This window comes from Trachemys scripta, chromosome 6 (genome assembly GCF_013100865.1).
Source record: "Trachemys scripta elegans isolate TJP31775 chromosome 6, CAS_Tse_1.0, whole genome shotgun sequence".
Classification (NCBI taxonomy): domain Eukaryota; kingdom Metazoa; phylum Chordata; order Testudines; family Emydidae; genus Trachemys; species Trachemys scripta.
In genome coordinates this window covers 100,180,726-100,194,707 of record NC_048303.1, presented here as the reverse complement: position 1 = coordinate 100,194,707, position 13,982 = coordinate 100,180,726, and the positions used below count along the sequence as shown (strand labels likewise).

The 13,982-nt window shown below is 41.3% G+C and overlaps 1 protein-coding gene across 5 annotated transcripts in view; it reads left to right on the top strand.

Annotated features, from left to right (window-relative positions):
- ADAMTSL1 (ADAMTS like 1) overlaps positions 1-13,982 on the top strand; it is a 714,047-nt gene that overhangs the window by 414,077 nt on the left and 285,988 nt on the right. For 4 of the 5 annotated variants that reach the window (XR_004646076.1, XM_034773212.1, XM_034773214.1 and 1 more), the window contains exon 3: positions 9,191-9,247. The exons of the other annotated variant lie outside the window; for it this stretch is intronic. Coding sequence is in view for 3 of the 4 variants with exons in the window: in XM_034773212.1 (XP_034629103.1) it covers positions 9,191-9,247 (57 nt within the window). In the remaining variant the exon portion in view is untranslated. The remainder of the gene's footprint in view (positions 1-9,190; positions 9,248-13,982) is intronic. 5 annotated transcript variants of the gene reach the window in all.

The window sequence follows — 13,982 nt, the reverse complement described above, 5'->3', positions numbered from 1 at the left end:
CCAATTTCATGGTTCCAGTGGAGCTGTAACATTGACAAGACAGCCAACAGCCGGTGTAGGGAATGTAGTCTTTCCACAGACACTGTGTTGCTCTAATTACACTGGCACAAACCCTACGCCTCTTATGGAGGTGGAGTTATGTCAGAGTAGTAGGACACTTACAGTGGCGGGAGCAAGGCTGGGAGTGTGTACACTGACATTGTTAGGTCGACATAAGCTGCCTTATGTCAACCTAACTCTGTAGTGTAGACCAGGCCTTAGGCTCAGACTTTACAGTTCCACTCCCTACGCAGCAGTGACAGTTGTAATCATTGATCAAACAGCCTTCTTAAAGCAAAGTATTGTTTTATTTAGAACAAAAGCATATGAGGTAAAACAGATCTTAAAAACAATAAAACAGCCTATATGCATGCCTGTTTTCCAGATGTTCAACCATCTGCCACGTGGGGACTTTGGAATGTATAACTGCCTATAGGCTTTTCTACAGAGCTTTCCACTGTGTTACCTTGTCTTTCTGTGTGAGCTCACTGACGCTCTCTAGGCAGCTCCTGAAAAACAAGGCTTATAGCATGTTGGTAATAGGACACCGAATCTATAAAGCCAACAACTTTCCCCATTGTCTTCCAAGGGATGACCTAGATGTTCTTATCTTGGAAGCCATTGTGTTGCTTGCTGGTTCTTCCTCTCTTAGTAGATCAATGCATTCACATAGGAAAGATTTATAACCCCAGTTTACAACAGCTTACCCTCACTGTCCAGATCACAGACAAGGTTCATAAAATTGTTACAGCTCAGTATTCATAACATTATTACATAGCAGTTCCACTTCTTTCAGTCACGTTTTGTAGCTCTTTGTACACTAGTTAGTATTAATAGAACTAATGGATCCAAGCCCCTGTTGCCCTGCTTCATTAAGTCCTCTGTCCTCCATATTCTGCTCATGGTAGTTGATGCTCATGTGAGTACAGCATTCTTTATTATGGTCTTCTATCTACAGGAAATGTAGGAGAAGATCAAGAAATTTATATCGCCCAAGCTTTTTTAGAAATATTAGAGCACAACTAGAAGTTTTCAGTACTGGAATATCAATTTTTCTGAAGTACTGTTACATTCATCTGATGATTCACAGGCCCATATGTGAACTTTGGAACCACAAGGTACTTCTTTGAAATTTGGCTTTCCCTATTCACGATAGTCAGAAATGTATAGCTAATATGGGCAAAATCTATTATTTAAACATATGCTCAGTGTGCTCATTTGTACAAATATGACTTGTGTATGATCCTATGGAACTTAGTCTCATGTCATTTCATGTGTATCTTTGAAAGCCAGGTCCTAAACATCTCTCACCCACATTTTGGAGAAAGACAGTATAGCTCTGATGGGATCAGATGGCCGTGAGTGACATTAGGTGAATCACTGGTATCACAAGAGGCACTGATGTTTGAATGCAGAAAACTCAAATGCTGTGGGTTTGAGTTGTGACCTTGAAATGGAGCGGTTAACTTAGATTTCTTTTTCAACTGTATCGTTTCTCTTGTCTGTAGGGAGATGACTGAGTATGAGCTCATGCACTAACATGGTATCCCAATGTTTTCTGTTTTCATGTTAGTTGAACCCCAGAATGTGTGGAATTAGTGTAAGAAAACGCACATCAAGCCAAATAACGTTATCTGGAGGAAAAGAATTAAGCTCAGGTTGATGCCAGCTTTAGCAGAAGTAAACTGAGCTCATCAGCGTATGTGTACATTTACGTTAGAGACTTTTATGTGCCTTTCCACATCTGTCAGCTCAATCACAGAACCAAACACAAAATACAGCATGCAGAAGCATTAACTGGATTTGTAACACTCCTTAGAAGACCTTAGTTCCATAAAGCAATGAATGGATTACGTGGAGACATAAATATAGTATTTTCCTCCGTGACAGTTATATCTTGCTCCTGTTATGTCAAAGGAAACCTGACTCGTTTTCGTCAGAAGACCAGCACTTTGAAATTTCAAAAGATAAAATGCTGTTCAAAGCAGACATAAACTAAGATATCTTTATGAACTTAATTTGTCATCTTTTAAAGCTTCCAGTAGGAGCACGAGGGGTGCAGTTTTCCAGTTCCAAGCACCATGTGTGGGCAAACACCCAGGGACAAGATTTATTTATCTAAAATAGAAGATGAAGCTGCAAAATGTTGTGGCATGTGTCACACATGTCATCTGTGTACTGTATATGGCATTTCAGGTAGGAGTAAATGACACCCACAAAAATGGTAATCAAGTGAGAACATCACTGAAATTATCAGGCAATAGTTCTTTGCTCTCAAAATCACTTATTTGGCAGTGAAAGTTTGTTCTGATGATGTAATGTTTCCATCGTACATTTTATTTGCTGAGTATGTTGCTACTTAATAACCTTTTTGGGGAGCTTTGGTGAGGAGAGCACCAACTGAACTGGTCCCTCCCATTTTAGACATGTCCCGGCTCTTCTGACTACTTGTCAAGGTTTGTCTGTCGCCACCCAACCACCAGGCTGTTTTGTTTGTAGAATGACACCTGTACCATGCCATGTTGTCACAAGTACAACTTAAGTGATTGGCTACAGCTTAAAGGGCTATGTATGGCTTGTCATGTCGTCATGCTAGAGTGCATTATATTTAGGTATTCAAAAAATCAAGCCAGTTCTTTTCATATTTTTATCACTCTGTATTGTTGAAATGTGGTGTCTCATACATGAAAAGCTCACAGTGCCCATTATAAATCTTCCAAATATAATTGAAAACAGTTACAGTAGTTCAAAGACTGCATAGTTCAGCTATTGCTCTTCTCTGTTACCTATATGTGACTGTTTCTCTAAAAAACTGGGAGGAAAGATCAAACCAGTATCCTAAATGCCTATATACAAATGTGAGAAGTATGGGTAATAAGCAGGAAGAACTGGAAGTGCTAATAAATAAATACAACTATGACATTGTTGGCATTACTGAAACTTGGTGGGATAATACACATGATTGGAATATTGGTGTGGATGGGTACAGCTTGCTCAGGAAGGATAGGCAGGGGAGAAGGTGTTGCCTTATATATTAAAAATGTACACACTTGGACTGAGGTAGAGATGGACATAGGAGATGGAAGTGCTGAGAGTCTCTGGGTTAGGCTAAAAGGGGTAAAAAACAAGGGTGATGTCATGCTAGGAGTCTACTACAGGCCACCTAACCAGGTGGAAGAGGTGGATGAGGCATTTTTTTAAACAACTAACAAAATCATCCAAAGCCCAAGATTTGGTGGTGATGGGGGACTTCAACTATCTGGATATATGTTGGGAAAATAACACAGCGGGGCACAGACTATCCAACAAATTCTTGGACTGCATTGCAGACAACTTTTTATTTCAGAAGGTTGAAAAAGCTACTGGGGGGAAGCTGTTCTAGACTTGATTTTAACAAATAGGGAGGAACTCGTTGAGAATTTGAAAGTAGAAGGCAGCTTGGGTGAAAGTGATCATGAAATCATAGAGTTTGCAATTCTAAGGAAGGGTAGAAGGGAGAACAGCAAAATAGAGACAATGGAGTTCAGGAAGGCGGATTTTGGTAAGCTCAGAGAGCTGATAGGTAAGGTCCCATGGGAATCAAGACTGAGGGGAAAAACAACTGAGGAGAGTTGGCAGTTTTTCAAAGGGACACTATTAAGTCTATTACATTAGAAGCAAGAGGAAGACCAAAGACAGGGTAGGCCCACTGCTTAGTGAAGAGGGAGAAACAGTAACAGAAAACTTGGAAATGGCAGAGATGCTTAATGACTTCTTTGTTTCGGTCTTCACCGAGAAGTCTGAAGGAATGCCTAACATAGTGAATACTAATGGGAAGGGGGTAGGTTTAGCAGATAAAATAAAAAAAATTGGTTAAAAATCACTTAGAAAAGTTAGATGCCTGCAAGTCACCAGGGTCTGATGAAATGCATCCTAGAATACTCAAGGAGCTAATAGAGGAGGTATCTGAGCCTCTAGCTATTATCTTTGGAAAATCATGGGAGACGGGAGAAATTCCAGAAGACTGGAAAAGGGCAAATATAGTGCCCATCTATAAAAAGGGAAATAAAAACAACCCAGGAAACTACAGACCAGTTAATTTAACTTCTGTGCCAGGGAAGATAATGGAGCAAGTAATTAAGGAAATCATCTGCCAAACACTTGGAAGGTGGTAAGGTGATAGGGAACAGCCAGCATGGATTTGTAAAGAACAAATCATGTCAAACCAATCTGATAGCTTTCTTCGATAGGATAATGAGTCTTGTGAATAAGGGAGAAGCTGTGGATGTGGTATACCTAGACTTTAGTAAGGCATTTGATACGGTCTCGCATGATATTCTTATCGATAAACTAGGCAAATACAATTTAGATGGGGCTACTATAAGGTGGGTGCATAACTGGCTGGATAACCGTACTCAGAGAGTTGTTATTAATGGTTCCCAATCCTGTTGGAAAGGCATAACGTGTGGGGTTCGGCAGGGGTCTGTTTTGGGACCGGCTCTGTTCAATATCTTCATTAACGACTTAGATATTGGCATAGAAAGTACGCTCATTAAGTTTGTGGATGATACCAAACTGGGAGGGATTGCAACTGCTTTGGAGGACAAGGTCATAATTCAAAATGATCTGGACAAATTGGAGAAATGGTCTGAGGTAAACAGGATGAAGTTTAACAAAGACAAGTGCAAAGTGCTCCACTTAGGAAGAAAAAATCAGTTTCACACATACAGAATGGGAAGAGACTGTCTAGAAAGGAGTACGGCAGAAAGGGATCTAGGGGTTATAGTGGTCATAAGCTAAATATGAGTCAACAGTGTGATGCTGTTGCAAAAAAAGCAAACATGATTCTGGGATGTATTAACAGGTGTGTTGTGAGCAAGACACGAGAAGTCATTCTTCCGCTCCACTCTGCTCTGGTTAGGCCTCAGCTGGAGTATTGTGTCCAGTTCTGGGCACCGCATTTCAAGAAAGATGTGGAGAAATTGGAAGGGGTCTAGAGAAGAACAACAAGAATGATTAAAGGTCTTGAGAACATGACCTAGGAAGGAAGGCTGAAGGAACTGGGTTTGTTTAGTTTGGAAAAGAGAAGACTGAGAGGGGGCATGATAGCAGTTTTCAGGTATCTAAAAGGGTGTCATAAGGAGGAGGGAGAAAACTTGTTCACCTTAGCCTCTAAGGATAGAACAAGAAGCAATGGGCTTAAACTGCAGCAAGGGAGGTCTAGGTTGGACATTAGGAAAAAGTTCCTAACTGTCAGGGTGGTTAAACACTGGAATAAATTGCCTAGGGAGGTTGTGGAATCTCCATCTCTGGAGATATTTAAGAATAGGTTAGCTAAATGTCTATCAGGTATGGTCTAGACAGTATTTGGTCCTGCCATGTGGGCAGGGGACTGGACTCGATGACCTCTTGAGGTCCCTTCCAGTCCTAGAATCTATGAATCTATGAAAACTATATGTGCTGGGACTATGTAAAAATGAATCAAAAGTAACCTACAGGTTACAATGTCTTCCCAATTTTTTAAGTGAGATATTTAATGTACATAATATACCAAATTATGTTCCCATGAAAGGGAATAGTAGTTTCCCCAAGGAGAATCTTTTATACATATACATACAATAAATAAATTCTGTGTTCTCACTTTTAGAATACCAGAACTATTTTGGGCAATATTACACAACTCCACTTAGAAATCACAAGCTTAGACTTTCTAAATTTGACTTAATAGCTTTTGCAGCTTTGATCACATATTGTACTACTTTTGCAAAAATTTTATTTTTATTGCATAATAAATGACTGATTTTGTGGCACACCTCCTCCTCTTCCCCTCCTCCCCCCACCCAAAAAAAAAATAGTTTACATTTTTGCTTGGGAAGAATTTGTGTGAGAGATCGGGGAAGATTGAGGTTAGGAAGGAGTTGTTGTCTTTAAGTTAAAATGAAATTTCATCTTTCAGTTCTACAGCCACTAATTTGATTTAAGTTAAATCACACTTAAAGTACCCTGAAGGCCTCTTTGTGTTCTGTGAAGTAAGTTAATTGCCTCAGATTTCATGTGCAAAAGTCACCTACTGGTTCCACATACATTTTCGGGGCTTGATTCTGCAAGCCCACCACATGTTGAACTCCAGCTGGAGTTGACAGAAATTCCACATAGGTTCTGATCATGCAGACCTTCCATATCTCTTCTCTTGTTTCTCTCTCTTTCAAATGTGAAGAGAAGTATGTATTGTACTGCTGTTTTGGGGTTGTTGGTTTTTTTTCAATTTTGTGGATACTTTGTTAGCATGTATTGCTCCATTGCTTTTCAAAACCAGTTGGTATCAATTTTTCATAATTTCAAAATAAAAAACAAGCGTGTGTTAAAAAAGGGGGGAGGGGGGAAATAGTTGGGGTTGCAGTTCTTTTCAAATGGAATTCAGCTAATGATACCTGTTTTCAGAAGACAAATCAACACCATATTAGTAGAACTTATATGAATGAATAAGAATTGGTATCTTGACGTGGCCATGTGATTATCCTCTTGCTAACAATGAATTCAGGGGAGAAGCAAAAAATAATTAAAGTACTCTCAGTAAGAAAACTAAGAGATAATGGGTAAGCTCAACTGGTTACAAGTAAACCTGTGAGTGGGAAGGAGAGTAAAGAAAGGCAAATAATTAAAAAACGGCAAATAATTAAAAAACTAATAGAAAATAACTCCAAAATGTGAACATGTTTCCAGGAAAGTGAAGTCATTTTTAATCTTTTTGTCTTTAAGTTTCTTGTTGACACTGAACATTAATGTGTACAAAAAGTAAACTCTATATGAATACTACTAATGATTATATAGCGTTAGAGTGAGCTATCTGATGTGTATGTGCATTGTCATAGGGTGGCAGGCCCCTGTAAATAAAGTAGATCCAGCAGCCCTGAGCCAGAGCCGGCCCGGCATCCCTCGCTCTCCTGCTTCCCCACTGGCCGCGCGGCCCGCTCTTAACGCCATGGCCTTCACCTTCGCCGGCTTCTGCTACATGCTGGCGCTGCTGCTCACCGCTGCCCTCATCTTCTTCGCCATCTGGCATATTATACCATTTGATGAGCTGCAGACTCAGGCCTTACAAGAATCCCATAGATCAATGTAATACACTCAATCCTCTTGTACTTCCAGAATACCTCATCCATGCATTCTTCTGTGTTATGTTTCTCTGTGCAGCAGAGTGGCTTACACTGGGTCTCAATATGTCAGTGCTCCTAATTAGCCAATTAGAGCAGTACCTGGGGGCTATAAAGGATCAGGGGGAGTCCTGGTGAGAGTCAGGAAAGATCAGGAGACTGGAGGAGCTCTCTGGAGAAAGCTGCAGAAAGCTCTCTGTGGACTCTCCCTGGCAGAGGGAGGAATTGGCTAGGAGACTGTATGTTTGGTTCCTGGAAGAGGGTTGAAGGCAGGGCATTAGCAAGAGGGATTTGCTGGCTGGCATCCCCAAGCCAGGATCAGAGGTCTGAAGGGAGGAGGAGCAGTGGAAAAAAGAAGTTACCTGATGTTTCTAAGCTGAAGAGCTGGAGCCAAGGCCTGGAGAGGGTTGAAGGCAGGGGAGTAGTGGAGGAGCTTACCCACTGACATCTCTATGCCCAGAGAACTGGATCCAGAAGAGCCATGAGAGGGCCAGAGGAAGTGACGGATGCACCTCTGGCAAGGATGATTTTCCAGCAGAGAGACTGGGGGGTTCCCATTGGAAGAGCAGGTGTTCACTCCATTTGGAAAGCCTGGGTGGCTGTCCTGGTACAAGGACCAACAGAGTCTAGGCTTGGTCGAAGGCACCAGTATATGATATGATACATCGAGCATCGTGGGAAGAGATCAGGGGATCTTAATGACCATTTGCACTTGAATGGGAAATGAACTACATGTTTGGGACTCTTATTATGGACTGTTTTGAACTATGTTCTGCTAATAACCACATTGCTGAATGAGAGGAAAAGCCTGCATGGAATTACTGGTGGCTCTGAGAGGGGAAACTGTCCCTGTCATGCCATGGCCTGCAGCAGGGAGGCACTCCAAGAAAGGTTGCCCTACGATATGCATGTAAATATATACCTCTATTTGGTAGAGGGATGATGGCATGATTTGGGTAAGGTAGCACAACAACAGTCCCAAATTCCCTTACCCCACCCAGCCCTTCTCAAAATAACAGATGGGAAATTTCAGAAACTGATGGCTGAATATTTCATTCTGATTTGCAAATAATTTCAGATTTGTGCTTTTAAAACCCTATTCCCATATTTGTGAAAAGGGAGAATGGACTAATCTAGTTTTAAGACTCTCCTGTTGGAGATGCTCAAAAGGGTGCTAACCTTAAGCCAATATGCAAATCAAGAGGCTCGAGACTGTTGACTTTCAAGTACCTGTGTCTGCTAGCAAGAGAGGGATGCTATGAGCTTATGCAAAGCCCACTGAAATCAATAGACTCCCATTGACTTCACTGAACCTTTGATCAAATCTGGTATTTGCATCCTGGATAACGCCAAAAGTTTGTTGCATTGGTCATCACAAATTTATTTTAAATTAGTCTTGTGCAAATCTATTATGAGAGTCGTTGTCCGTATTCCCTTGTATATTTATCTTTTAAGATCTGAATATTCTGGTGCCATATTCAGGCTCTTCTTTTTCTATTTTGTTTTTCAGTGTCCAAAATATTTAAACTTCTCATTCCCTCAGAGTTTTCTTATAGCTTTTCTGTCAGGCAGAACTTTCCCTTTAAAGAGCGTAGGTTTCTAAACTGGGTAGGTTATATTATGAATATGCCTCATGATCCAGACCATGCTGGCTCAGCCAGTGTTTTGTCAACTAAAATAAATGTTAAGATGCAGGATCTGAGCATTCATGGGATGGGAAGGTTATAATTTATTGAAAGGAAGCTATGTCCTGCATAAACTAATTCCCTTTGGGTTTCCAGTACAAGAACACAGCCTGGCTTCTGAGTGACATAGCTGACTTACTTTAGCTGTGGTAAAGGCTGCAGTATATCACCAGCAGATGTCTTTGAGACAACCGGAAAGTAGTAGGAGTGCAAGGAATTATACTGATGATGAGGAATCATCAGTATAACTCCAAATAACTCCAAATGTTAATTTAATTCCTAGTTTTTAAAGCTTTTCCTCTTGTGGTTACTTTTCTCTTCTTTTTTCTTTAGGGCACTGGAGGAGGAGATAATGGTTTGGAGTTACTTGATGAACAGTTAACCAAAGCAGTAAGACTCTCCATAATATTTGTAATAATACTCTGTGAGGTGCTTTCAGTTAACTTGGTATCAGTGAAAATGAAAATTGTGGCTTCTAGAAATATTGCGTTCACATTAGTCTAATGAGGGCATAAGGGAATTGCATTGTCTCCGTAGCACTAGGCAATCCAGTCAAATTAACGTACTACAATTAGGAAGCATCGTCAATTAGAATTTTGCACTTCCTTAGCAGTTGCACAAAGAGTAACACTCAGAAATTATTTTACCTGGCAAATGGCATTCAGAGCGTCATTAACAATAAATATAATACAGGCATCTTTGTGGGTGTTGTTGAAAATGGGCAATTGCCATGCCCTGGTGTTTTGGTTTGCCGCAGGATGCTCTAATGTGCACCTTAAGATGGGAAATATAGCTCACACTGCTCTAAATGTATCTCCGCTGATTAGTAAACATCTCGTTTTTAGTAGCACCACCAACTGTATGCTGTCAACAGGCTTTTGTGTCCTAAATATTCATTCTTGGAGCTTGATTTCACTCAGTGATAAGCACAGGAATGAATTAAACATGAATGTAGTCTGCCTCCATCAAATTTCAGGGCATATTGAAGTCAATGAAGTTACATGGATAAAAGCCAACAGGAGAATGAGGCTCGCTCTTCTAGGATCTCATAAGCTCACTAAAAATGCAGAAAACCAGAGCATATTTGCAATCTATGTTTTGTGTTTGTTTAAAAAAATAATCAATAACTCATATTTAGAAATCACTGCTTTGATCTAAGTAGCAGCAGCAGAAGGCAAACCAGCTGTACCTGGCTGTCCAGCCTCTGCAAATGGAGGGGCCTTGTGTTAGATTCAGATATTTTTGTAGTACTTTTTTAGTCATTAATGTATCATGGTCTAGTGCAGAGGTGGGTAAACTACAGCCTCCTATCTCCTGCCTGGCCCCTGAGTTCCTGCCCCGGGAGGCTATCCCCCAGCCCCTCCGCTGCTGTTCCCCCTCCCTTGCTGCCTCAGCACACTGCGCCACTGGCACAATGCTCTGGGTGGCCGGGCAGCGCAGCTGCAGAGCCAGGGCCTGACCCAGTGCTCTGTGCTGCGCGGCGGCGTGGCTGACTCCAGCCGGGCTGTGCGTCTGCCTGTCCTGGTGCTCTGGGCGGCGCAGCTGTAGCGCCGCCAGCCACTGGTGCTCCAGGCAATGTGGTAAGGGGGCAGGGAACAGGTGGGGTTGGATAGAGGGCAGGGGAGTTCAGGGTGGTGGTCAGGGGGCAGGGGTGTGGATAGGGGTCGGGGCGGTCAGAGGGCAGGGAACGGGGGTGTGTGTGAATGGGTGCAGGAGTCCTGGGGGGCAGTCAGGAAGGAGAGGGGGGGTTGGATGGGGCAACAGGGGGCAGTCAGGGGCAAGGGTTCCGGGGGCGAGAAATGGGGGGGGTGGATATGGGGCAGGGACGGGCCAAGTCTGGCTGTTTGGGGACGCGCACAGCCTCCCCTAACCAACACTCTATACAATTTCTGAAACCCAATGTGGTCCTCAGGCCAAAAAGTTTGCCCGCCCCTGCGATAATGTATTACATCCCAAAGTGCCTTGCTTTTAGATGCAGGGATCAATTTGCCATCTTCTGTTGAAATGCATCTACCTCTGAGATGGAATGCAGCAGTCAGTCGTTCCCCACTAGAAACAAACAGCCACTTTAGAAGGGAAAGTGATCAAGGAGTGGCTTTAGAAGGGAAGGTGAACAAGAACTTATCCAGTTGAAACAAAGGAGAGAATTATCAGAGGGGTAGCCATGTTAGTCTGTATCCACAAAAACAACAAGGAGTCCGGTGACACCTTAAAGACTAACAGATTTATTTGTTTTTATAAATCTGTTAGTCTTAAAGGACAGAATGTAGTTTGGTACAACATAATTAGAGGAAATAAGATTTGAGCCAGGGCAGTGAAGCAAGCTATGCTTGTGAAAAGTGTTATGGCATCACTAATATTTAAAATATTCTCTGCCCAAGAGAAAATCCTTGAGTGTGTGTGATTGGAATATTGTGTAGTGTATCTTTGGCTGCTAGAATCTCCGATGTCTGGAAGTAATTGTGACCTCTGGAGTCTTGAATCCAAGATATCTAGCTATAATGAGAGCATTTTTCGCCATTCAGAACTACTAACTAAAATAAGTCAAATTTTAAATTTGCTTTTCATGAGTTTCTGTTTTTCACCAAATATCTGCTTGTTAATTGACCACTGCTGTTCATGGTCTTCTGCTTACACTATAAAGGTTACACTTTGTGTCAATCACATTATCATTGTAATCTTTGGAAGGAAAGTCATGAAATGCTGCAGGCTGATTTAGTGAGTAAAGAATAGTCTTTCCCTACTGGGCTCTTCGTTTGAGCCCAGATTATATTCTTAAGAAAAATAAGGTTAAAGGCAAGGGATGTATTCTTCTTTTAGGAGAGGGATATATACACAGCACTATTTTTCTTACTTATTCCTGACATTTCGTCTATTATTCCTAACGTCTCCTTAGAGGATAAAAAAAGCAATTGCTCGTCAGTTTCATAAGAAAAATGATTAGCTTTTGGCACAATGCCAAGAATAATTAAGGAACTCAGGATAAACCTTACATAAAAGCAACAGCATTGTCCTCCTTATAAAGAAGATCGCAAAAATATAGACATTTCCCTTTTTTGAAAAAAATATTTAATCAATATTAACATACATGAACTTTTCATACAAATATTATCAAAATGAACCCATATTTGTTATCTTTAAAAACCCCATTTGTTTTTGGTCAATCTCATCATTAACTTTATATTTATTTTGTTGAAATTCCGAAAATAGTAACCACGTTATATAACTTATTTGATTGCGATAGGAGGAGTCTCTCCACTTGATAACACTCCATAGCATAAAACAAGTAATACATTATTCATTGCAGCCTTGGAGAATTGGTGTTCTTGGACTGAAACTGGTTTAACTCTGAGGTGCTATGGAGGATAATCACTTATTTATTTGTTAAAAAAACAACAATATGCTCGGTGCTAAACATGACAAGGATCAAGACGGTGTCAGCCCTGGAAATGTACAAACTAAAAGATAATTTCTCTGCCAGGCAATCTGTGTTGCTGGCCATCTGACCCCTGCTTCTCTAAGTGGGAGGGGAAGAGAGTTTCTACTGAGCCAAATTATCATGCTCCTTGTAGTACCATGGGCCAAGTTCTGCATTCAGAGCTGCTCCCATTATAATCGATTGAAGCAGTTTGTGCATATCCAAAGGTGAAGCTTGGCCTTGTGTTTGGATAAGCTACTTTCTTGACTGGTTGTAGTGCATATGTGCCTGCACACAAATCCACACGCACAGTGTGTTTCCCAAGCCAATTCTAAATCAATCATAGTAAAAGGAGCCAGCTCTCACCCCATAGTATCAACATCAACAGTATGAGACAAAAATGTCTCTTTCTGCAGTCATCATTTGATACAAGAGAAACAGTGTCATTTTAATTGATCACTGTTGCAGGATTCCTGTCTTCTGCTGGGCAAATAAACATCCCTGCTTTACCATAGCATTAATCAAGCAGCAGGAAACCATTATCCTGTGACAATGTTCTGATGCATCAACATTATGTCTTAATTACTTGTGAAGAAAGTTACCTCTTTGAGCTGACAGGATTGCATCGATTTTGTTCTGTCAGTTCACAAAGTTCTTTTTAGTGTTTCCTCCTGAACAAGAGAGAAGAAATGACAGAAATTAGAGGTGGAGAAGAACTGTTAGGTGACTTTTCCTGTCCTGCTGTGTACAGTATTTATTATTTTGTGGTAGCACCTAGGAGCTTCAGCATGAACCAGGACCCCATTGTCATAGTTGCTGTACCCAAACAGAACAAAAAGATGGTCCTGCCCCTAAGAGCTGCCTAAGTGCTTTGTCTCTTATCTCAAGTGAATTTTTTTTTTGCGCTTACCAGGTTAGAGACTGTTGCACAGTCCAATAGATTTCTCTGTCAGGAAGTGTTTCCTGATATTCAGTCTATATTTTCCTGCTCTTAGTTTCTTTAGGAAGAAGGAGCCAGCAAGAAAAGTCTATTGTACAGTGGGCCAAATTCTGCCTGTTGGATTCCTGTGCCCACCTCCTATTGACTTCACCTGGAGTTGTGCATTCATTCGAGGTGAGAATTTGGCCAACTGCAAATAACAGTGTAATGTATTGTGGGATACTGCAAAATGAATGTGTCAGTTTACATATCCCTCCCACACAATGTTTGCCGGATGCCCTCTGAATCAATTCAGTCTAAATAAGTTTTAATTGGACATAGTATCAGTATAACCTGCTGTGAGTTCTTTTACTCATCTGCTGTTGAAAACACTTCGGGCCTGATATTCCTCTGGTTTAAATTGATGCAACTCCATTGAAGTCAGTGGAGCTACCCTGCTTTATGGTTGCTGGGGATCTGGCTCAGCGGATTTGTATCCAGGATGCTCACTTGCTTTCTGCTTATGGTCAAGGGTGAATGGATAAGCTATGCTGAAAGGCTAGACCAATAGCACATGTTGCCATGTCTCCTTGTTTATTTGTAGAAGTGATCTTCTAATTAGAAACACAGCCGCTGACCTAACAATGTGATGAGAGGTTTCAGAGTAGCAGCCGTATTAGTCTGTATCCGCAAAAAGAACAGGAGTACTTGTGGCACCTTAGAGACTAACAAATTTATTAGAGCATAAGCTTTCGTGGGCTACTGCCCACTTCATCGGATGCATCTGA